General features: G+C 45.3%; 1 protein-coding gene across 7 annotated transcripts in view; it reads left to right on the top strand.

Moving 5' to 3' along the window:
• LOC137412947 (general transcription factor 3C polypeptide 1) overlaps positions 1 to 26634 on the top strand; it is a 322675-nt gene that overhangs the window by 257787 nt on the left and 38254 nt on the right. For all 7 annotated transcript variants that reach the window (XM_078766833.1, XM_078766836.1, XM_078766832.1 and 4 more), the window contains one exon: positions 6295 to 6367. In XM_078766833.1, the coding sequence (XP_078622959.1) occupies positions 6295 to 6367 (73 nt within the window). The remainder of the gene's footprint in view (positions 1 to 6294; positions 6368 to 26634) is intronic.

Genomic DNA, 26634 nt, shown 5'->3' with positions numbered 1-26634 from the left:
TTGAACATTTGGGTGTTGAGAGCGCCTGCCTTGATGTAGTTAACAATCTTGATTACGACTTCAAGAACTTTCTTCAATGAGAGAGGGAGAGTCTTACAAGCCAGGGCGTAGCGATGAATCATACAGTGGGTTCCTTTCACTTGTGGTGCCAGCATTGTCAATCCACCAAACTGATATGGGATATCTGTGATTATTGTCAATCTTTATTACTGTCAGTGCTGTCTCCACCAAACTGATATGGGATATCTGTGATTATTGTCAATCTTGATCACTGTCAGTGTTGTCTCCACCAAACTGATATGGGATATCTGTGATTATTGTCAATCTTTATCACTGTCAGTGTTGTCTCCACCAAACTGATTTGGGATATCTGTGATTATTGTCAATCTTTATCACTGTCAGTGTTGTCTCCACCAAACTGATATGGGATATCTGTGATTATTGTCAATCTTGATCACTGTCAGTGTTGTCTCCACCAAACTGATATGGGATATCTGTGATTATTGTCAATCTTTATCACTGTCAGTGCTGTCTCCACCAAACTGATATGGGATATCTGTGATTATTGTCAATCTTTATCACCGTCAGTGTTGTCTCCACCAAACTGATATGGGATATCTGTGATTATTGTCAATCTTGATCACTGTCAGTGTTGTCTCCACCAAACTGATATGGGATATCTGTGATTATTGTCAATCTTTATCACTGTCAGTGCTGTCTCCACCAAACTGATATGGGATATCTGTGATTATTATCAATCTTTATCACTGTCAGTGTTGTCTCCACCAAACTGATATGGGATATCTGTGATTATTGTCAATCTTTATCACTGTCAGTGTTGTCTCCACCAAACTGATATGGGATATCTGTGATTATTGTCAATCTTTATTACTGTCAGTGTTGTCTCCACCAAACTGATATGGGATATCTGTGATTATTGTCAATCTTGATCACTGTCAGTGCTGTCTCCACCAAACTGATATGGGATATCTGTGATTATTGTCAATCTTGATCACTGTCAGTGTTGTCTCTTCCAAACTGATGTGGGATATCTGTGATTATTGTCAATCTTTATCACTGTCAGTGCTGTGTCCACCAAACTGATATGGGATATCTGTGATTATTGTCAATCTTTATCACTGTCAGCGCTGTCTCCACCAAACTGATATGGGATATCTGTGATTATTGTCAATCTTGATCACTGTCAGTGTTGTCTCCACCAAACTGATGTGGGATATCTGTGATTATTGTCAATCTTTATCACTGTCAGTGCTGTCTCCACCAAACTGATATGGGATATCTGTGATTATTGTCAATCTTGATCACTGTCAGTGTTGTCTCTTCCAAACTGATGTGGGATATCTGTGATTATTGTCAATCTTTATCACTGTCAGTGCTGTCTCCACCAAACTGATATGGGATATCTGTGATTATTGTCAATCTTTATCACTGTCAGTGTTGTCTCCACCAAACTGATATGGGATATCTGTGATTATTGTCAATCTTTATCACTGTCAGTGCTGTCTCCACCAAACTGATATGGAATATCTGTGATTATTGTCAATCTTTATTCGTCAGTGCTGTCTCCACCAAACTGATATGGAATATCTGTGATTATTGTCAATCTTTATTCGTCAGTGCTGTCTCCACCAAACTGATCTAGGATATCTGTGATTATTATCAATCTTTATTCGTCAGTGCTGTCTCCACCAAACTGATATGGGATATCTGTGATTATTATCAATCTTTATTCGTCAGTGCTGTCTCCACCAAACTGAAATGGGATATCTGTGATTATTGTCAATCTTTATTCGTCAGTGCTGTCTCCACCAAACTGATCTAGGATATCTGTGATTATTGTCAATCTTTATCACTGTCAGTGTTGTCTCCACCAAACTGATATGGGATATCTGTGATTATTGTCAATCTTTATTACTGTCAGTGCTGTCTCCACCAAACTGATATGGGATATCTGTGATTATTGTCAATCTTTATCACTGTTAGTGTTGTCTCCACCAAACTGATATGGGATATCTGTGATTATTGTCAATCTTTATCACTGTGAGTGTTGTCTCCACCAAACTGATATGGGATATCTGTGATTATTGTCAATCTTGATCACTGTCAGTGTTGTCTCTTCCAAACTGATATGGGATATCTGTGATTATTGTCAATCTTTATCACTGTCAGTGCTGTCTCCACCAAACTGATATGGGATATCTGTGATTATTGTCAATCTTTATCACTGTCAGTGCTGTCTCCACCAAACTCATATGGGATATCTGTGATTATTGTCAATCTTGATCACTGTCAGTGTTGTCTCCACCAAACTGATATGGGATATCTGTGATTATTGTCAATCTTTATCACTGTCAGTGTTGTCTCCACCAAACTGATATGGGATATCTGTGATTATTGTCAATCTTTATCACTGTCAGTGCTGTCTCCACCAAACTGATATGGGATATCTGTGATTATTGTCAATCTTGATCACTGTCAGTGTTGTCTCCACCAAACTGATATGGGATATCTGTGATTATTGTCAATCTTTATCGCTGTCAGTGCTGTCTCCACCAAACTGATATGGGATATCTGTGATTATTGTCAATCTTTATTCGTCAGTGCTGTCTCCACCAAACTGATCCGGGATATCTGTGATTATTGTCAATCTTTATCACTGTCAGTGCTGTCTCCACCAAACTGATCTAGGATATCTGTGATTATTGTCAATCTTTATCGCTGTCAGTGCTGTCTCCACCAAACTGATCTAGGATATCTGTGATTATTGTCAATCTTTATCACTGTCAGTGCTGTCTCCACCAAACTGATATGGGATATCTGTGATTATTGTCAATCTTTATTCGTCAGCGCTGTCTCCACCAAACTGATCTAGGATATCTGTGATTATTGTCAATCTTTATCACTGTCAGTGCTGTCTCCACCAAACTGATATGGAATATCTGTGATTCTTGTCAATCTTTATTCGTCAGTGCTGTCTCCACCAAACTGATCTAGGATATCTGTGATTATTGTCAATCTTTATCACTGTCAGTGCTGTCTCCACCAAACTGATATGGAATATCTGTGATTCTTGTCAATCTTTATCACTGTCAGTGCTGTCTCTGCCAAATTGATATGGGATATCTGTGATTATTGTCAATCTTTATCACTGTCAGGGCTGTCTCCACCAAACTGATATGGGATACCTGTGATTATTATCAATCTTTATTCGTCCGTGCTGTCTCCACCAAACTGATATGGGATATCTGTGATTATTGTCAATCTTTATCACTGTCAGTGCTGTCTCCACCAAACTGATATGGAATATCTGTGATTCTTGTCAATCTTTATCACTGTCAGTGCTGTCTCTGCCAAACTGATTTGGGATATCTGTGATTATTGTCAATCTTTATCACTGTCAGTGTTGTCTCCACCAAACTGATATGGGATATCTGTGATTATTGTCAATCTTTATTACTGTCAGTGCTGTCTCCACTAAACTGATATGGGATATCTGTGATTATTGTCAATCTTTATCACTGTCAGTGTTGTCTCCACCAAACTGATATGGGATGTCTGTGATTATTGTCAATCTTGATCACTGTCAGTGTTGTCTCTTCCAAACTGATATGGGATATCTGTGATTATTGTCAATCTTTATCACTGTCAGTGCTGTCTCCACCAAACTGATATGGGATATCTGTGATTATTGTCAATCTTTATCACTGTCAGTGCTGTCTCCACCAAACTCATATGGGATATCTGTGATTATTGTCAATCTTGATCTCTGTCAGTGTTGTCTCCACCAAACTGATATGGGATATCTGTGATTATTGTCAATCTTTATCACTGTCAGTGTTGTCTCCACCAAACTGATATGGGATATCTGTGATTATTGTCAATCTTTATCACTGTCAGTGCTGTCTCCACCAAACTGATATGGGATATCTGTGATTATTGTCAATCTTGATCACTGTCAGTGTTGTCTCCACCAAACTGATATGGGATATCTGTGATTATTGTCAATCTTTATCACTGTCAGTGCTGTCTCTGCCAAACTGATATGGGATATCTGTGATTATTGTCAATCTTTATCACTGTCAGTGTTGTCTCCACCAAACTGATATGGGATATCTGTGATTATTGTCAATCTTTTTCACTGTCAGTGCTGTCTCTGCCAAACTGATATGGAATATCTGTGATTATTGTCAATCTTTATCACTGTCAGTGTTGTCTCCACCAAACTGATATGGGATATCTTTGATTATTGTCAATCTTGATCACTGTCAGTGTTGTCTCCACCAAACTGATATGGGATATCTGTGATTATTGTCAATCTTGATCACTGTCAGTGCTGTCTCTACCAAACTGATATGGGATATCTGTGATTGTTGTCAATCTTTATTACTGTCAGTGCTGTCTCCACCAAACTGATATGGGATATCTGTGATTATTGTCAATCTGTATCACTGTCAATGCTGTCTCCACCAAAGTGATATGGGATATCTGTGATTATTGTCAATCTTGATCACTGTCAGTGTTGTCTCCACCAAACTAATATGGGATATCTGTGATTATTGTCAATCTTTATTACTGTCAGTGCTGTCGCTACCAAACTGATATGGGATATCTGTGATTATTGTCAATCTTTATCACTGTCAATGCTGTCTCCACCAAACTGATATGGGATATCTGTGATTATTGTCAATCTTTATTACTGTCAGTGCTGTCTCCACCAAACTGATATGGGATATCTGTGATTATTGTCGATCTTTATTACTGTCGGTGCTGTCGCTACCAAACTGATATGGGATATCTGTGATTATTGTCAATCTTTTTCACTGTCAGTGCTGTCTCCACCAAACTGATATGGGATATCTGTGATTATTGTCAATCTTTATCACTGTCAGTGCTGTCTCCACCAAACTGATATGGGATATCAGTGATTATTGTCAATCTTTATTACTGTCAGTGCTGTCTTTACCAAACTGATATGGGATATCTGTGATTATTGTCAATCTTTATAACTGTCAGTGCTGTCTCCACCAAACTTATATGGGATATCTGTGATTATTGTCAATCTTTATCACTGTCAGTGCTGTCTGCACCAAACTGATATGGGATATCTGTGATTATTGTCAATCTTGATCACTGTCAGGGCTGTCTCTACCAAACTGATCCGGGATTTTAAAAAAATTGTATGCAAGATTGAGGCTTGTGTAAGAGCTGACATCAATCACAAAAAAAAATAAAAACGGACAGACAAAACATACAATAAAGGGGAGACAAGATGGGGGGAGAGAGGGAAGCACACAAGCACAACAACAGAGAACAGATAACGGGGACATCGGAAGATCTGTGGGAGGGAGAGGGCTTGGGGGGAGGAGGCACGGGAAGGTGGGGGTGGGGGTGGGCGGGGGGGGGTGGGAGAGGTTTAAGACACATGGACACTGCTAGAACTTCCAGGAAAGAAGTCGGTATTTCAAAAAAAGTGGATTTGGGGTGAATTAACGGGGGTAGAATAGATCAAGGTTTTGGATGGGGGAGGATAAGAGATGGTGGTGAACAGCTGTTTTTAAAAAAACCTGGAGGGAGGAGGGGGATTGAAGAGAGTGAGGGAGTTTGTTCCAGCGGTGGGAGTAAAGAGAAATGAAGGAGTGAAGGTGAGCAGACAGTCTTGATTTTGGCAATTTCATCATAAGAGGGTTGCTAGCAGATCTTGTGCGACCTATAGGAATATTTGGGGGACAGAGCACAGATAGAGCTGGGGGTGCTAGGCCCAGATAGGAGGCCACCAGCTAGGCCACCAACCTGCCTGCGGTGAGTAAGTGAAAGGCCATCAGAGTCAGCTTTATTGCTGGAGATTCCAATGATTCTGAAAGCTTAGGTTTCAACAGCGTGAAGATGAGCTGGGTGTGTGGCAGGAGCACCAGCCCAGAGGGGAGAGCCGTACTCCATTGAGCTGTGGATGAAAGCCTTGAATGTGGTGAGGAGCTCAGAAGTGCCCAGAAAGGACTTCGCACAACGGAGGATGCCCAGTCGGTGACTGGCTTTGGGGGCCAGCTTGGAAATGTGGTTTTCACAAGAAATATTATAGCAGATAGTGAGACCCAAAAGCTTGAGTGACAGACCTTCTTCCTGTCATAAATTTGATTGTCAAACATTTAAATGTGACATATGCAGGAGTGAAAAGTGTGCGCATGTGTGTGTGCATCTGCACACGTAACATTTTATTCAACGTTTTTTCTGGACGTTTTTTCTCCTCGTGATACTTTCATGTATTATTTGTTGCAGAGGAAGTAGAGAAACGGAAAGAGTCTTTGGCCAGAATTTTGGAATCTTTTGATGCCAGCACGTTATCAGACAGGTACGTATATCATGTGTATATCCCATTTTATTGATGTGATCCTCTTCCATCAGGACTAACCTGACACCTCCATCTCTAAATGTTAATTTTGCCCATCTTGCCTGTGCTGTATCAACATCCCAGCTCTCCCACCTACAGCAAGTCGTGCTAAGTATACAATGAACACCAAGCAAGGAATTTGGCCAGGATGCCGGTGCGCAATGACCCTGTCTTTACATGTGTTGTTTGATGTCACTTCAATGTGCCCAAAATGTCGACAGCACACCCAACTCGCGTGCTCCCTCACCCCGTGCATCTGAAGGACGGAGTGCTCCGAGGTGCAGCATCTCCTGATACTGCATCACACCAGCAGCCTTTATTATAGTGGAACTTGAACACAGACTGAAAGATGAATTAATATGAGTATCAACTTGATATTGTTGTCACCCCAAAACACCCCATTGTTTTGTTTGTATTTGGCAACACCACACGCTCGTTTGAGCAAAACAAATTAGAAATAAAATGTCTTAAATGGTCATTGATCCACCTCGAATAAAAGAGAAGCTGACCTTTCGGGCCTTACCCTTTCGGAAAAGAGAAAGGAAAATTGGGGTAAATAAGCACGTTTATAAGTTTGGTGCTGATGCAAGAGGATCCCTTTTCCTTTCTATTTTTCTCCAACACACAACAACAACATGCATTTTAAGGCCATTTTCCCTGCTAGAGCGGGGGTTAGCCTTGCGGTCCCCATGACAATCTTCTCCATTTTGCCCTATTTTCTGCATCTCTCCTTGTTAACCCCCTTGCCCGCATTTCTTCTTCCACCATATTTAGCCAAGTCTTTCTCGGTCTTCCCCGTCCTCTACTTCCTTCTACATTCATTTCCATCACTGTTCTCAACCAGTCACTTTCATCCTTCCTCAACACATGAGCAAACCATCTCAACCTGTTCCTCTTCACAACATCAATCACAGGCTCTATTCCCATCATCTTTCGCAATTCATCATTTGTCTTCCTCTCTCTCAACGATACTCCACACATCCATCGAACCATTCGCATTTCCACCCTTTCTAACCTTTGTTGCTGCTCTACGTTCATTACCCATGTCTCGCTCCCATAAATCATAACACTTCTCACACATGCAGCATACACCTTTCCCTTCAGCTTCAACGACACTCCCCTCCTTATCAGCACGCCACTCAGTTCCCGAAACTTCTTCCATGCACATCTCACTCGAGCAACCGTTGCCGAGTCTGATCCACCTTCTCCATTCAGCATGTCTCCGAGGTAGCAAAATGTTTTCACACCTTCGAGCTTCACGCCGTCTCCAAGATCCAACTCAACATTTCCTCCATCTGCAGCTCCCTCTGTGCACACCTTACATTTGAATGTAGCTGCCACACTGGTTAATGACCCTCTCAGACCACTACATTTTTGATGAACCCACTCAGCGCACATTGTACATTGCTATTTTGCTCCAAATTTGATGTGTTGTGAAGAGAAGAGACGCTGATGTTTCAGGCGTTACCCTTCGTCGGAGCAAAATAGAAAGGAAAAGGGATCCTCTTGCATCAGCACCAAACTTATAAACGTGCTTATTTACCCCCATTTTCCTTTCTCTTTTCCTAAAGCGTAAGGCCCGAAAAGTCAGCTCTTTTATTCGAGGTGGATCAATTACCATTTAAGTTATTTCATTTTTTGGCTATTTGTTTTGACTTATTTTGTCGCCCACGCAGATCACTAATTTTGTTTTAGATACTCGTGGAAGAACTCGGACACAGAACAGATCATGACACAAAAAAACAACAAAGGGAACAGCAGGAGACACGGGAAATGCCAATCGTCGGACAGAGGGAAAAGGTAGATGGAGACGGGCAAACGAGATGCGGATAATGATGGGTAGGGGAGAACACACATGGCTTAATGGTGGAAAAGATGGATGCATAAGCAAACTTTCGAGAGGGGTAGGGTTGGTTTAATGGGTGTAGAAAAGATCATGGCTTTAGATGGAGGATGACCTAAGATGGTGGTGAACAGCTGCTTTTTTGAACACCCGGAGAGAGGACTTGGATCGATGAGAGTGTGTAAGGCGGTGCCACAAGTGGGATACGGAAGAAATGCCACAAGTAAGTGGTGGTTCTGGATTTAGGCAGTTTCACGAGGAGTTGGTTGCTGGTGGACCACGTGCGAACAGCAGATACATTGAGGTGGCACAGCACGGAGCGGGCTGAGGATGCAAGACCAGAAATGAGGCATAAGAAGACAGAGAGACCAGCGACCTGTCAGCGATAATGTCGTGATAGGCCCATAGACTCATTGTGAGAGATTTCAATGATCTTGAAAACCTTGGTTTCCATGACATCAAGCTGAGCAAGTTGTGATGCTTTCCCAAGAGAGATCATGGCTGAAAGTGAGACACAAGAGTTTGAGTGAATGAACCTCTTCAAAATGGTTGTTGAGAAAGTAGATGGGAGGGTTTGCCGAACCGTCCTTTCGGAGAGAGAGACAGAGGGAGTGAGTGGGATTTCTCAGGATTGAAGGACATGTTCCAGATGTTTGACCAGTTTATGATTTATTTCAAGGTCTGCCTGTCTGAGGAGAGGGAAGAGGCTTCTGCCTGTCTGTCAGAAGGATGAGTGATGACATGGCAGAGAGTAGAGTTATCAGTAAAGAGATGAAGAGGATTTTCCAAAGAGTCAGTGAGATAATTGATGAAGATTAGGAATAAGATGGGGCCAATAACATGGCCTTGGAGTACTCCAACCTTGACAGGGAGAGGATATAAATGGATTCTGTTGGGATCCATGTGTTGATTACGAGAGTGGAGGAATTCACTAATCTAAGAGTGGAGTTGGCCTTGGATTCCATAAGTAGAGAGTTTGAAGAGCAAGGCGAGATGACAGACGATATAAAAAGCTCAGATTTGTCCAGAGAGATGGCCCTGATCTCACGTCTGCTTTCGGGGACCTCTATCCATTGTTGGGAGAGTAGAAGCAGCATGTCAAAGGTGGAGTGACCAAGTCTGAATCCGAATTGATTATCTAAGGTGAGGTTGTTGGAGGAAAGTAATGACCTTTACTGCGGTGATGGAATCCATGACCATGCTGATGATTGGAAGTAAGCTAATTTCTCTGTCGTTGAGGGTATCCGTTTTTGCACCTTTTATGCAAGCCAGTGATGGCTGATTTCCAAGCAGACAGAAGATAACCTGTGGTAAATGACAAGGTAAAAATGGCAGAGAGAGGAAGTGCAAGAGCAGCAGAGCGGAATTTTATGACACGTGAGCTGATGCCGTCCTGGCCAGTTGCAGAGTCAAAGTCGAGGGTTGCCAGAAACTTTTCCACCTTCTCAGGTGCAAAAGACACACAATCCAGGAGCAGTTGGGTCCGACTGGGGAAGGGTGAGTAAACAGAGAGAGGGGTTAGGGATCCTATATTTTGAAGCAAAGATGGAATTGAGTCATTCGGCCTTCTCACAGGAATAGTCTTCTGTGGTGCCATTTGAAGTGAGGGAAGGGATGGAAGGGGAGCATACACCAGAGACAGACTTGACAAGTTGCTACCAGGTTTTAGACGTTGGTTGACAAGTTGGAAAGCTCATTCTAGATGTTGGACAGATGTTGTTTTCAGGCTCTCTTGAGAGTAGGCACACACTTGTTGCAGGCTTCATGGAATGATCTGAGGTTTCCTCCAAGAGGAGAATGCAAGTAGTTTTAAAGCAACTGTCTCACCACAGTTTTCAGAATACCAAGAGCGGGAGGTTTGGTGAGATAACTGAAGACAATATGGGATTAATCTGTGCTTAAGGGAGAGTTGGTTTCTGTTGACGAATTTCCAGGCTGAATTATTATTCGGGGCGGTAGGTATAGGGAACCAGTCCTGAAGCATGATGGCTACTTGAGGTCCTTGTCTCTTTGCCTGAGTGAACTGCCAGACTCATCGACACTGATGCTGTTCTCTGAGAGTGCCCAGAGAGATGTTGACCTTCACAAGCACATGATCATATGAGGCAATTTGGGCAGAGGACAAGCAAGCTACATTGGCGGGGAAGTTGGTAATCACCAAATCCAGAAGGGAAGATTTTGCCATTGGGAGTGATCTAGATGAGGAAATTCACAGATTGAGTCAGTTCCATGAAGTCACAGAAATCCTTTGCAGAAGTACCATGACTGGTGAGAGACATACCAACACCCAGGAAATTAACATGGTGACAAGTGAAGTCACCACATATGAGTGAGAGAGAGTTGGGATGAGTGATTAAAAGTTGGTCCATGTAGTCTGAGAGATAGATGTAGATGGAGTTGTCACTGTTGGGAGTACAGTACAACACACATACAAAGATGAGATGTGAGCAGAGTGGAAGTCGCAGCCAGAGGTACTCCTGGCGTTTGGGGTCTAAGAACAGTATATGAAGAGGGAGAAATGGTGTTTTAGATGTACAGCGCAACTCCACCACCAGGACAGAGTTCTGATTGATCAAACCAGAGGAGACAATAGCCAAGGAGAGACACGAAGGAGTCAGGGCTGTCTGGTGAGGGGAAGGATTCTGTAAACAGACAATGTCCAGTTTATCGGCAGTGGTGTCTGGATTTAGAGATCTGGCAGTTTGTTATGGAGGCCCCCGGATGTTTGAGCGCAACACAGTTAGAGATAGGGGGGAGGAGAAATCAAGATGGTGGAGGATGGGATGGGAGGATGAGATGGGAGGCTTTGCGGGGGGCAACGTGATGGTTGGGTGGGGGGGGGGGGGGGGGGGTGGAGTGAGGCGGAAGGTTTGTGTGGTGGGGTTGGGGGAATATGGGAGAAGGTTTGAGTGTGTGGGTTGCGGAGGAATGTGTGTGTGGGGAAGGTTTGAGTGTGTGGGTTGCGGAGTAAGGTGTGTGGGAGTGAGGGGTGGTGGGAAAGATTGTGTGTGAGGGGTGTTGGGGAAGGTTTGAGTGTGTTTGGTGAGGAGGAATGGCTTAGACGTTAGAGAGTGAGGGGGAAGCATTGAGATGGTGGGGTGGGGAGGGAGGCAGAAAGGGGGGACATGAAGCTTTGAGGGGTGGGGTGGGGTGGATGCCTTTCCTGATTCCATCTTCCAAATTTTGACAAACAGAGATAACGTTCATGGGATGGGGGATAAGAGCGCTTGTTAAACGCATGGAGAAATGCAGCGCGAAACGAGCGGGGGCGAGAGTAGAGTGGGTGGGGGGAGGTTTGTGGACGGCGTGCAAAGAAGACAAAATCCCCAGGAAAAAAAATATCCTTTTGAAGAAGAACAACAAGAGACATACAGTGCCTTCAGAAAGTATTCTCACCCCTTGACTTTTTCACATTTTGTTGTTTCAGCCTGAATTTAAAATGAATGCCATTCAGTTTTTTTTTACGCTGATCGACCCGGTGTGTACCCTGGTTAGAATAGGTACACGGTATCCCTGCGTGTCGTAAGAGGCGACGAAGAGGGTTGGCGACAGGAAGGGCATCCGGCCATAAAAACATTGCCTCAAAAAGAGAACCATGACAATTACAACTACATATGGGCAGGGTACAGCCTGAAGTGGAGATCGGTTTCTGAGGTTTGGGACATGGAATGTAGGGACAATGACAGGGAGATCAGGAGAAGTGGTGGAATTATTGGTCTGAAGAAGAGTGGACATATGTTGTGTGCAAGAGACGAGATGGAAGGGAAGTGGTGTGAGAATGCTGAAGGGGAGGCAGGGACAGAAATACAAGTGGCAAGGGTGCCCGGAGGGCGTGAAGGGTGTTGGTAGCCTGTTTTCTGAGGAGTTTGTAGACAGTGTGGTGAGTGTGACTCGAGTGAGTGATAGGTTGATGATGGTGAAAATGATGATTGGAAAGCTCTTGGTGAACGTCATCTCGGGATATGCTCCGCAGGTTGGTCGGAGCGATGAAGGGAAAGACAAGTTCTGGTGTGTGATAGAGAAGCTGATGGAAAACGTGAAAGATGAGGAAGTTGTTGTGGTAGGAGGAGACCTAAATGGACACGTGTGAAGGAGTATGGACGGTTTTGAGGGAGTTCATGGGGGTTATGTATATGGTGTGAGAAATGGAGAAGGTGAAAGGATTTTGGAGTTTGCTGATGGAGCTGATTTGTTGATTTGTAATACTCGGTTCCAGAAAGAGGATAATAAGCTTGTTACATACACGTCAGGTGGGTCGACGACAACCGTTGACTACCTGATGGTGCGTAGGCGAGACAGGGGGCATCTCCGGGACACAAAGGTGATCCCGAGGGAGGAGGCTGTCTCACAGCACCACTTGGTTGTCTGCGACATAAGGGTGAAAGGTGCGAGGAGAGCTCGGCGGGTGAAGTACCAACCGAGAATGAAGGTGTGGAGTTTGAAAGAGGTGACAGTAAGGGAGGCATTAAAAGAGAGGCTGAGTAGAGTCGAGGATGATGTGGTTGAGCTTGAACGTGGTTGGATGTCAATGAAAGATAGTCTGTTGGGAGCCGTTGGTGAGGTATGTGGATGGACAAAAGGACCACCGAGGCACTCGGAAACATGGTGGTGGGATGATGAAGTTGGAAAGAGGACTGACGAGAAGAGGAAGAAGTACAAGGAGTGGCAGAAGGCGAAAGGTACGGGAGCAGAAAAAGTAGAGCATGAAAGTTATAAGCCAGCCAAGGAGGCTGCAAAGAAAGAGGTAGCAAAGGTGCAGGAGGCATGTAGGAAAATGTTCGAAGAACGCTTGGATTCGGGAGAGGGTCAGAGAGCGGTATTCAGGATTGCAAAGCAGACAGCGAAAGATAGGTGTGATGTGATGGGGGTGAGTTGCTTGAAGGATGTAGTGGGACAAATCGTTGTGGACTCAGATGGAATTAAAGGAAGATGGAAGAGATATATGGAAATGCTGTTGAATGCAGAGAATGAATGGGATGGCAACATAGAGAGTAACCCAGTTTTAGGACCGGCAGAGAAGATAACTGAGAAGGAGGTTGAGGAAGCGATAAAAGCAATGAAGAGCAGAAAAGCGGGAGGGCCGACGGGAGTTGTGGGAGATATGTTGTAGGCAGCAGGAAGTTGGGGGTGTGAAGAGAATGACAGAGATCTGTAATCTGGTGGTGAAAGAAGGCCGCATTCCAGTGGATTGGGAACTGAGTACCCTCGTCCCTCTATACAAGGGGAAAGGTGACCCTCTGGAGTGTGGCTCGTACCGAGCGATAAAGTTATTGGAGCATGGAATGAAGGTATTGGAAAGGGTGTTGGAGAGGAGGATAAGGAAGAAGGTGAAGATTGACGAAATGCAGTTTGGATTTATGTCAGGAAGAGGAACGACAGACGCGCTCTTTATTGTGAGGCAGTTGCAGGAGAAGTACATGGAGAAGAGGAAGAAGATGTTTCTTGGGTTTGTTGATCTGGAGAAAGCATTCGATAGGGTTCCATGCGAAGTATTGACATGGGCATTGAGGAAGTTGGGAGTGGAGGAATGGTTGATCAGAGTCGTGATGGCAATGTACAAAAGAGCACGCACAGCTGTAAGGACGAAGGACGGGAACAGTGGTGAGTTTGAGGTGAAGGTGGGAGTGCATCAGGGGTCGGTACTAAGTCCACTACTATTTGTAGCTGTGATGGAGGTGCTGGCTCAGAACGTAAAGGAGGGTTTACTGTGGGATTTGTTGTATGCAGATGATCTGGTGTTGATTGCAGAAAGTATGGATGGACTGAAGGAGAAAATGAACAAGTGGAAGGAATGTATGGAGACAAAAGGTCTGAAGGTGAATATCGGAAATACAATGGTAATGGCAAGTGGTAAAGCATGTGGTGAGGTGGAAAGAACTGGGAAGTGGCCCTGTGCTGTGTGTAGGAAGGGTGTCGGAGTGAACTCCATTCAATGTACAATGTGCGCTGAGTGGGTTCATCAAAAATGTAGTGGTCTGAGAGGGTCATTAACCAGTGTGGCAGCTTTTTTTTTTCTTTTTTTTTGTATACTGAATCGACGCTCGTGAAGGAGCTGACATTTACTTCACAAACAAATCAACCAGACAAACAAAATATATAAAAAGAGGGAGCGGAAGACAAGAGAATGGGAAGCACGCAAACACTTGAGAGGACACAACATTTAAGAGCAGGGAGATGTGTGGGAGGGAGAGGGCTTGGGGGGAGGAGGCGTGGGAAGGGGGGGGGGGGGTGGGAGAAGTATAAAACACAAGGACACCAAGGACTTCCAGGACAGAAGTTGGTATTTCAAAAAGTGGAATTGGGGTGAAATTATCGGGGATAGAAAAGATCAAGGTTTTGGATGGGGGAAGATAAGAGATGGTGGTGAACAGCTGTTTTAAAGACCTGGAGGGTGGAGTGGGATTGACGAGAGTGAGGGAGTTTGTTCCAGAGGTGGGAGAAAAGAGGAATGAAGGAGTGAAGGTGAGCAGAGAGTCTTGATTTTGGCAGTTTAACCATAAGAGGGTTGCAGGCAGATCTTGTGCGACCTGTAGGAATATTTGCGGGACAGAGCCCAGAGAGAGCTGGGGGGGCAAGGCCAGAGAGGAGTCGGTAGAAGACGGAAAGACCACCAACCAACCTGCCTGTGGTGAGTGAGTGAGAGGCCCTTGGAGTTAGCTTCATCGCGGGAGATTCCAATGATTCTGAATGCTTTGCTTTCAACAGCGTGAAGACGAGCTAGGTGTGAGGCAGGAGCACCAGCCCAGAGGGGAGAGCAGTATTCCATTGAGCTGCGGATGAAAGCCTTGTACGTGGTGAGGAGCTCAGGTGTGCCAAGGAAGGACTTCCCACGACGGAGGATGCCCAGTCGGCGACTGGCTTTGGAGGCCAGATTTGAAATGTGGTTTTCCCAGGAAAGATCATGGCAGATAGTGAGACCCAAAAGTTTGAGTGACAGAACTTCTTGGAGAGGATTATTCAGAAAGTAGATGGGAGGGTTGTCCAGTCGGTCTTTTCGGAGAGACATCGTAAGAGTGTGAGATTTGTCAGGATTGAAAGACATGTTCCACTTGTTTGCCCAGTCTTTTATTTTGTCCAGGTCTGCAGAGAGTGAGGAGGCTGCAGACTGCCGATATGAGGGATGAAGAATGGAGCGACAGAGAGTAGAGTCATCAGCAAAGAGATAGAGAGGATTTTCAAGAGAGTCGGAGAGATCATTGATGAAGACCAGAAAAAGCACAGGGCCCAGAACACTGCCTTGGGGAACTCCAGCCTGAACAGGAAGAGGAGATGAGAGAAACCCATTCAGGGCCACACGTTGACTACGACTAGAGAGGAAGTCCGCCAGCCATGCGTGGAGATTTCCATGGATACCAACAGAGGAGAGTTTGGCGAGCAAAGCGGGGTGCCAGACCGTATCGAAGGCACGTGATATGTCAAGGGAGACAGCTCTAATTTCCTGTTTGGCATTGAGGACCTCCATCCATTGCTGAGAAAGCAGTAGCAGCATGTCCAGAGTAGAGTGACCAGGTCTGAAACCAAATTGATGATCAGAGATCAAGCCATTGGAGAAGAGGAAAGATTTCATATCTGAAGCAATGATGGATTCCATGACTTTACTGATAATTGAGAGAAGGCTGATTGGTCTGTAGTTGCTGGGATCTGTTTTTGCACCTTTTTTGTGCAAAGCGGTGATGTTGGCAGATTTCCAAGCAGATGGCAGATGTCCTTGAGCAAAAGAGAGTGTGAAGAGAACAGAGAGAGGGAGTGAAAGAGCGGAAGAACAAGATTTTAGGACCCGTGGGCTGATGCCGTCAGGTCCAGTTGCAGAATCAGAGTAGAGGGTTGACCTAAACTTTTCCACCTTGTCAGGAGGAAAGGACACAGAGTCCAGGAGCAGCTGGGTACGACTGGGTACGGTGGGTACAGAGAGGGATGGGTTTGGGACACAAGATTTAGAGGCAAACACAGAGTTGAGGCATTCAGCTTTTTCACGCGCGGAGTCAGCCGTGTGGCCATTTGAGGTGAGGGAGGGGATGGAGGGGGAACAAACACCAGAAACAGATTTGACCAGACGCCACCAGGATTTGGAAGAGGGAGACAGATAAGAGAGTTCTGTTCTGAGAACGGAGAGATATTGTTTCCTGGCTCTCCTGAGGGTGGACACACACTTGTTTCGGGCTTTGTGAAAGGAAATGAGATTTCCTTCCGTTGGATTTGATTTCCAGGAGACGAAAGCAAGTTGTTTCTGGGCAATAGCCTCACCACAAGATTCCGTGTACCATGGACGGGAGGAAGGGTATGACAACTGAAGATGAGATGGGATAAATCTGTGCATGAGAGAGAGCAGTTTACTTTGGAAGAATTCCCAGGATGAGTTGATGTCAGAGGCAGTAGAGATGGGAGACCAGTCCAGATGATTGATGGCTGCTTGAAGACCATGTCAGTTGGCCTGAGTGAAATGCCAGACTCGTCGACGCTGAGGAGGCTCTCTGAGAATGGTCAGAGAGATGTCCACTTTAACAAGCACATGATCAGATGAGCCGATTGGAGCAGAAGAAGAGCAGCAGACATTTTCAGAGAAGTTAGTCAAAACCAAGTCCAGAAGAGAAGATGCTCCGTTGATTGAGATCCTGGTCGGGAAATTGACAGATTGTGTCAGTCCCAGTGAGTCACAGAGGTCCTTTGCTGAAGAGCCATGGCTGGTGAGAGAGGTACCCACACCCAGCCAACTGGCATGGTGACAATTGAAATCACCACATATGAGGAAGAGAGAGTTGGGATGGGCAGATAGAAGTTGGTCCATGTTATCAGACAGCGAGATGGAGATGGAGTCATCACTGTTTGGTGGACGGTACAACACACACATGAACAAAAGGTGGGAGCGAAGGGGAAGCCGTAGCCAAAGGTATTCCTGGGGGTGAGGTGGAGAGAGGGCAGTGCAGGGCGAGTGAGGAAGAGAGTTTTTTTATAAAGATAGCAACCCCCCCCCCCCCCCCCCCCTCCAGGACGAGGCTCAGGTCTATCATACCGGAGGAGGGAGTAACCTGGGAGAGATACCAAGGAATCATAGACATCATGAAGGAGGAAAGTTTCTGTTGAGCAGATCACGTCTGGTTTGTCAGAAGCAACCTGTATGGAGAGATCAGTCAAGTTTGAGCGAAGGCCCCGGATGTTTGAGGTCCATACTGTTAAAGAAGAGGAAGGGGGAGCATCGGATACAGAACAGGGGGGGGGGGGGGGGAGCGGTAGGGTATGATGTGGAAGAGGAGGAAGAGGTAGGGAGAGCTGTTGAAGGTGTGTCAGAGATTTCAGAGCAGCTTGGAGAAAGGGAAGAATTGGGCGGGCAAAAGGTTTGATGGTGATTGGGTGAGGCGCAGTGAGGTGTTGTTTGAGGAGGGGGAAGAGTGAGGCAGAAGGTTGAGGGAGATGAAGGTGAGAGTTGGAAGGGGGAAGAAGCGGGGAGGACGCTTTGACGAGGAGGGGTGAGAGGGGAGTCTTGGAGGGGAGGAGTGAGGGAGGGTCTCAGAGGGGAGGGGTGTGGGGGGAGTTTAGGAGGGAAGGGGCAAGGGGGGAGATCTGAAAGGGATGGTTGATGGGGAAGATTTGGAGGGGAGGGGCAAGGGGGAAGATTTGGAAGGGATGGGTGATGGGGAAGATTTGGAGGGGAGGGGCAAGGGGGAAGAATTGAAAGGGATGGGTGATGGGGAAGATTTGGAGGGGAGGGGGAAGATTTGAAAGGGATGGGTGATGGGGAAGATTTGGAGGGGAGGGGTGAGATTGGATTTTGAAAAATGTACGATTAATGGGAAACGAACATTTCTTGCAAAATGAGTTTCATGCGACCTTCGAGTCAAAAATACGTTTGAGGACGCTGAAGGATGGGTGGAGTTCTGGAGAGTTTAGGGAATGAATGAAAGAGGCACTGTAGCTGTAAGAGATGCTACATTCAAATGTAAGGTGTGCACAGAGGGAGCTGCAGATGGAGGAAATGCTGAGTTGGATCTTGGAGATGGCGTGAAGCTGGACGGTGTGAAAACATTTTGCTACCTCGGAGACATGCTGAATGGAGAAGGTGGATCAGACTCGGCAACGGTTGCTAGAGTGAGATGTGCATGGAAGAAGTTTCGGGAACTGAGTGGCGTGCTGATGAGGAGGGGAGTGTCGTTGAAACTGAAGGGAAAGGTGTATGCTGCATTGCTGCATGTGTGAGAAGTGTTATGATTTATGGGAGCGAGACATGGGTAATGAACGTAGAGCAGCAACGAAGGCTGGAAAGGGTGGAAATGTGAATGGTTCGGTGGACATGCGGAGTATCGTTGAGAGAGAGGAAGACAAATGATGAATTGTGAAAGATGATGGGAATAGAACCTGTGATTGATGCTGTGAAGAGGAACAGGTTGAGATGGTTTGGTCATGTGTTGAGGAAGGATGAAAGTGACTAGTTGAGAAGAGTGATGGAAATGAATGTGGAAGGAAGTCGAGGACGGGGAAGACCGAGAAAGACTTGGCGAAAGATGGTGGAAGAAGAAATGCGGGCAAGGGGGTTAACAAGCAGAGATGCAGAAAATAGGGCAAAATGGAGAAGATTGTCATGGGGACCACAAGGCTAACCCCCGCTCTAGCAGGGAAAATGGCCTTAAAATGCATGTTGTTGTTGTTGTTCTCTCATTGATACTCTGCACATCCACCGAACCATTCGCATTTCCACCCTTTACAGCCTTCATTGTTGCTCGACTTTCATTCCCCATGTCTCGCTCCCATAAATCATAACACTTCTCACACATGCAGCATACACCTTTCCCTTCAGCTTCAACGACACTCCCCTCCTCACCAGCACGCCACTCAGTTCCCGAAACTTCTTCCATGCACATCTCACTCTCGCAATCGTTGTCGAGTCTGATCCACCTTCTCCATTCAGCATGTCTCCGAGGTCGCAAAATGTTTTCACACCTTCCAGCTTCACGCCCGTCTCCAAGATCCAACTAAACATTTCCTCCAACTCCAGCTCCCTCTCTGCACACCTTACATTTGAATGTAGATGCCACACTGGTTAATGACCCTCTCAGACCACTACATTTTTGATGAACCCACTCAGCGCATATTGTACATTGAATGGAGTTCACTCCGACACCCTTCCTGCACACAGCACATGGCCACTTCCCAGTTCTTTCCACCTCACCACATGCTTTACCACTTGCCATCACCTTCGTCTTTCCGATATTCACCTTCAGACCTTTTGTCTCCATACATTCCTTCCACTTGTTCATCTTTTCCTTCAGTCCATCCATACTTTCTGCAATCAACACCAGATCATCTGCATACAACAACTCCCACGATAAACCCTCCTTTACGTTCTCAGCCAGCACCTCCATCACAGCTACAAATAGTAGTGGACTTAGTATGGACCCCTGATGCACTCCCACCTTCACCTCAAACTCACCACTGTTCCTGTCTTTCGTCCTTGCAGCCGTGCGTGCTCTTTTGTACATTGCCATTACTACTCTGATCAACCATTCCTCCACTCCTAACTTCCTCAATGCCCATGTCAATACTTCGCGTGGAACCCTATCGAATGCTTTCTCCAGATCAACAATCCCAAGAAACAACTTCTTTCTCTTCTCCATGTACTTCTCCTGCAACTGCCTCACAATAAAGAGCGTGTCTGTCGTTCCTCTTCCTGGCATAAATCCAAACTGCATTTCGTCGATCTTCACCTTCTTCCTTATCCTCCTCTCCAACATCCTTTCCAATACCCTCATTCCATGCTCCAATAACTTTATCGCTCGGTACGAGTCACACTCCAGCGGGTCACCTTTCCCCTTGTATAGAGGGACGAGGGTACTCAGTTCCCAATCCACTGGAATGCGGCCGTCTTTCACCACCAGATTACAGATCTCTGTCATTCTCTTCACACCCCAACTTCCTGCTGCCTTCAACATATCTCCCACAACTCCCTTCGGCCCTCCCGCTTTTCTACTCTTCATTGCTTTTGTCGCTTCCTCAACTTCCTTCTCAGTTTTCTTCTCTGCCGGTCCTAAAACTGGGTTACTCTCTATGTTGTCATCCCATTCATTCTCTATGTTCAACAGCATTTCCATATATCTTTTCCATCTTCCTTTTATTCCATCTGGGTCCACAACGATTTGTCCCACTTCATCCTTCAAGCAACTCACCCCCATCACATCACACCTCTCTTTCACTATCTGTTTTGCAATCCCGAATACCGCTCTCTGACCCTCTTCCGAATCCAAGCGTTCTCCGAACATTTTCCTGCATGCCTCCTGCGCCTTTGCTACCTCCTCCTTTGCAGCCTTCTTGGCTACCTTATAACTTTCATGCTCTGCTTTTTCTGCTCCCATACCCTTCGCCTTCTGCCACTCCTTGAACCTCTTCCTCTTCTCATCAATCCTCTTTGCAACTTCATCATACCACCACCATGTTTCCGAGTGCCTCGGTGGTCCTTTTGTCCATCCACATACCTCACCAACGGCTCCCAACAGACTATCTTTCATTGACATCCAACCACTTTCAAGCTCAACCACATCATCCTCTACCCTACTCAGCCACTCTTTTAATGCCTCCCTTACTGTCACCTCTTTCAACCTCCACACCTTCATTCTTGGTTGGTACTTCACCCGTCGAGCTCTCCTCGCACCTTTCACCCTTATGTCGCAGACAACCAAGTGGTGCTGTGAAACAGCCTCCTCCCCCGGGATCACGTTTGTGTCCCGGAGGTGCCCCCTATCTCGCCTACGCAAGATCAGGTAGTCAACGGTTGTCGTCGACCCACCTGACGTGTACGTTACAAGCTTATTATCCTCTTTCTGGAACTGAGTATTACAAATCAACAAATCAGCTCCATCAGCAAACTCCAAAATCCTTTCACCTTCTCCATTTCTCACACCATATCCGTAACCCCCCATGTACTCCCTCAAAACCATCCATACTCCTTCCCACATGTCCATTCAGGTCTCCTCCCACCACAACAACTTCTTCATCTTTCACGTTTTCCATCAGCTTCTCTATCGCACACCAGAACTTGTCCTTCTCTTCATTGCTTCGACCAACCTGCGGAGCATATCCCGAGATGACGTTCACCAAGAGCTTTCCAATCATCATTTTCACCATCATCAACCTATCACTCACTCTAGTCACACTCACCACACTGTCTACAAACTCCTCAGAAAACAGGACACCAACACCATTCGTGCCCTCCGGGCACCCTTGCCACACAAACTTGTATTTCTGTCCCTGCCTGCCCTCACCATTCTCACACCACTTCCCTTCAATCTCGTCTCTTGCAAACAACATATGTCCACTCTTCTTCTGATCAATACTTCCACCACTTCTCCTGATCTCCCTGTCATTGTCCCTACATTCCATGTCCCAAACCTCAGAAACCGATCTCCACTTCAGGCTGCACCCTGCCCATATGTAGGTGTAATTGTCATGGTTCTCTTTTTGAGGCAATGTTTTTATGGCCGGATGCCCTTCCTGACACCAACCCTCTTAGTCGCTTCCTACGACACGCAGGGATATGGTGTACCTATTCTAAACCAGGGTACACACCGGGATCAGGAGTTGAAATGCATTCTCAATTCTTTTATTTTTTTGGCAGAAGCATTTCTATTTAATATAGATTCCGTTTGGACAGAAGAGGTATTGTGGGGAATGTTGAAACAGAAGCAAAAGGAAATTCAATAAAACTGAGAATCGTTTTGGGGTGAAATATAATGTTCTTTATTTGTTTGTTTTGTTCCGCCTTTTTTAAACGAAGAGAATGTGCAAATGTCCAGCTTGGCCAGCATTAGTTGGCGGATGTGAAACATCCCATGGTGTCCTTCGCATTGAGTCGGTGAATCATCGGCGGCACTATGGCAAAATTCAAATTCCTTATGAACTACTTCTCAGAAGACAATGGCAAACCACCGAGTGCAATCTTTCATGTAACTGTCGGTACCACCTTGGCTCTGTAATCAAATATGATACATCAGAATAAAAATATATCGGTGTTTAAAGAATGTAGTTTTACTGAAAAAGTTTGTATAACCGAAGTGACATCATATACAATCACATGAAAAAGTAAGTACACCCCATGTAAAGTTTTGACTTTTTCAACATATTTCAACATACAGCTATTTGATCTTCATTTCAACAATATTGATAGATAAAGGTGATATAATATAACAAATATCATGAAACATTTACATTTTGTAGTCCATTGTATAATTTAGATAAACATTCATGCAAATTTCGCATGTGGAAAAAGTAAGTACACCCCTACATTTATCACTACTTCAAATACCTAAAATTAGAATCAGGTGCACCAGCTCAGGTGCAAATGATTAGAACATCGTTAGAGAGGATCTTGGAGGAACCTGTCTTATTTAAACCTCAGACATTTAGTTTGGTTTGCTCTTTGTGTTTGAAGTGTGCGGCGTCACCATGCCGAGATCAAAAGAGCTCTCTGAGGCCTTCAGAAAGAAGGTTATAGATGCCTACGAGTCTGGGAAGGGATTTAAAAAGATCTCCAACCAATTTGAAATCAATCATTCGACTGTCCGGAAGATCATCTACAAGTTTAGAAGATTCCAAACAACTGCCAACTTGTTCAGGCCAGGCCGCCCCAGCAAGTTCAGCCCGAGAGCAGACCACAAGATGCTGAAAAAAGTCTCTAAGAGCCCCAGAATGTCATCACGGGATCAACAGGTAGCTCTTGCCACTGTTGATATCAAAGTGCACGAGTCTACCATTAGAAAGAAGCTGCACAAATTTGATCTCCATGGGAGGTGTGCTAGGGGGAAACCTTTGCTGTTCAGAAAGAACATCAGGGCAAGACTAAAGTTTGCCAATGAACACCTCGGCAAAGACCAGCACTTCTGGAACAATGTGCTCTGGACAGATGAGTCAAAGGTAGAGCTATTTGGCCACAGTACCAGAAGACATGTTTGGTGAAAACCAAAGACAACATTTGACCACAAGAACCTGATACTAACTGAAAAGCATGGTGGTGGAAATATTATGGTTTGGGGCAGCTTTGCTGCATCAGGGCCTGGGCAGCTCACCATCGTAGAATCCACTATGAATTCTTCATTGTACCAGAGGGTGCTTGAGGATAATGTGAGGCCATCTGTCGGGAAGTTGAAGCTCAACCGAAGGTGGACCTTGCAACATGACAATGACCCTAAACATACCAGTAAATCCTCCAAGGAATGGCTGAAAAGAAAGAAATGGAGGGTTCTGGAATGGTCAAGTCAAAGCCCGGATCTAAATCCCATCGAGATGTTGTGGGGGGATTTGAAATGAGCTGTGCATGCAAGAAACCCCTCAAACATCGCACAGCTGAAATAATTCTTCATGGAGGAGTGGGCAAAAATTTCTCCCAGTCGATGTCAGAGACTGGTAGGCAGTTATAAGAAACGCCTACTTGAGGTTGTTTCTGCCAAAGGGGGCAATACCACCTATTAGAGCCAAGGGTGTACTTACTTTTTCCACATGCGAAATTTGCATTTATGTTTATTTAAATTATACAATGGACTACAAAATGTAAATGTTTCATGATATTTGTTACATTATATCACCTTTATCTATCAATATTGTTGAAATGAAGATCAAATAGCTGTATGTTGAAATATGTTGAAAAAGTCAAAACTTTACATGGGGTGTACTTACTTTTTCACGTGACTGTATATTACATACTAAAATCTATTTGACAGAATATGATTTAAAATAATCTTATTAGAAACAAAGTATTCATTCATCATGTTACATTTTTCCTTCAAACATACACATATCTTATTTTAATAGAGCAAACGTATATGTTTGTTTGTTTGTTTGTTTTTTTTGCGACCAAAACGTCTTCTTCTTCTTCGCCTTAACATTAAATTAACCCAAAACCAAAACCATAAATTAACACCAAAAACAAAGTCCGTTAACTCTTAATTACATTGAGACTGCTGAGACCCCTCAGACCATTGACGACCCTTTAAATCCCCAATACCCATGGAGACCCAAAATACCCTAAAAGACCCTGAAGATCCAAAACACCCAAAAGACCCAAAAGACCCTGAAGACCCAAAATACCCTTGAAGGCCCTGAGGATCCAGAATACCCAAATGGCCCCGAAGACCCAAAATACCCCAAAGACCCAAACGACCCTGAAGACCCAAATGGCCCCAAAGACCCAAAACATCCCGAAGACTCCAAAGACCCAAATGGCCCCAAAGACCCAAAACATCCCGAAGACCCAAAAGATTCTTCAAGACTCAGAGAAACCAAAAGGCCATTAAAACCCAAAAGCCCCTGAAGACCCAAAACACCCCAAAGGCCCAGAGGATCCAAAAGACCCACAGACTCAAATGACCCTAAATAGCCAAAAGACCCCAAATAGCCAAAAGACCCCGAAGACCCAAAACACCCCTTTAGACCCAAAATACCCCTTTAGACCCAAAATACCCCTTTAGACCCAAAATACCCCTTTAGACCCAAAATACCCCTTTAGACCCAAAACACCCTGAAGACCCAAAACACCCTGAAGACCCCAAAGTCCCTTTCGACCCAAAATATCCTTAAATACCCCAAAGACCCAAAAGACCCCAAAGACCCAAAACACCCTGAAGATCCAAAACACCCTGAAGATCCAAAACACCCTGAAGATCCAAAAGGCCCCGAAGAACCAAAATATGCCAAAGACCTTTAAATACCGAGGGGAAACAAAAGACCCTTAAGACCCAAAACACCACAAAGACCCAAAATATCCTGAAAGGCCCAGAAAATCCAAAAGACCCTGAACTCCTTGCCATCCACCGTTTGCCCTTCACGTGACTCGTGGTGGTCCCTCTCGGCTCTCCCCCCGTTGGTATTTTTGTGCACATAAGATTGTTCACGGTTCTGTTTAAATATTATTTAAATATGTATAACCTTTCCCCTTCAGTGTTTTACTCAGTGGTATTTTACAACACTCTGTTTTTCTTCCTATTTAAAAGGCTTTTCTCAATTTCCTCTCCAACTCATTCCACCTCAAAAAAAAGAAATTCAATATCTTATACGTCTCCCTCACTACATGGTCTAAATTCACATTCATTCCATCCCTCCTCCATCATTCTGAACCGGATTGCTAACTTGAAAATCACAACAAACCCAATTTGTTTTCAATGTTCGTCTTTCATTAATCATCCACTTTCTAAACTCCCCTCTTGCCCCTCCCATCCAAATCCCTCCCCTTGCACCTACACTCCTAAACTCCCCCCTTGCCCCGCCACTCTTAAACTTCCCCCCTACCCCTCCACTCCTGAACTCCCCCCTTGCCCTTCCACTCCTGAACTCCCCCCTTGCCCTTCCCCTCCTAAACTCCCCCCTCACTCCTCCCCTTCAAAACTCCCCCCCAACCCCTCCCATTCAAATCTCCCCCCATACCATTCCTCTCCAATTCTCCCTCCTCTCCCCTCCTCCTCAAAGCTGCCTCCTCCCCACTTCGTCTCCCTTCTATCTCATACCTCCACCCCCCCCAACCTTCTTCTTTCCTCTGCCCCCCCTCAAACAACCCCTCACTGTGCCTCATCCCTTCACCTTCAAACCTTTCATCCTCCTCATCCTTCCCTTTCTTGGAACTCTTCTGCAATCGCTGACACACTAACAACTGCTCTCCCTACCTCCCCCTCTCATCCTTCATCTTACCCTACTCCTCCCCTCCCCTGTCCTGTACCCGATGCTCCCCCTCTCTCTTCATTAACGGTATGGACCTCAAACATCCGGGGCCTTCGCTCAAACCTGACTGATCTCTCCATACAGGTTGCTTCTGACAATCCAGACTTGATCTGCTTAACAGAGACTTTCCTCCTTCAAGATGTCTCTGATTCCTTAATATCTCTTCCTGGTTACTCCCTCCTCCGGTATGATAGACCTGAGCCTCGGCCTGGTGGTGGGGTGGCTATCTTTATCAAAAACTCTCTTCCTCACTCTCCTTGCACTGCCCTCTCTCCTCCTCACCCCCAGGAGTACCTCTGGCTACGGCTTCCTCTCCGCTCCCACCTTTTGTTCATATGTGTTCTGTACCGTCCCCCAAACAGTGATGACTCCATCTACATTTCACTGTCTGACAACATGGACCAACTTCTATCCACTCATCCCAACTCTCTCTTCCTCATATGTGGTGACTTCAATTGTCATCATGCCACCTGGTTGGGTGTGGGTTCCTCTCTCACCAGTCATGGCACCTCAGCAAAGGACTTCTGTGACTCACTGGGATTGACACAATCTGTCAATTTCCCGACCCGGATCTCAGCCAATGGAGTATCTTCTCTTCTAGACTTGGTTATGACTAACTTCCCTGCTAATGTCTGCTGCTCTTCTTCTGCTCCAATCGGTTCTTCTGATCATGTGCTTGTCAAAGTGGACATCTCTC

This window comes from Myxine glutinosa, chromosome 12, assembly GCF_964187855.1.
Source record: "Myxine glutinosa chromosome 12, kmMyxGlut1.1, whole genome shotgun sequence".
NCBI classification, from domain to species: domain Eukaryota; kingdom Metazoa; phylum Chordata; class Myxini; order Myxiniformes; family Myxinidae; genus Myxine; species Myxine glutinosa.
Note: the sequence above shows the minus strand (reverse complement) of the source record. Positions and strands in the feature narration are given on the sequence as shown.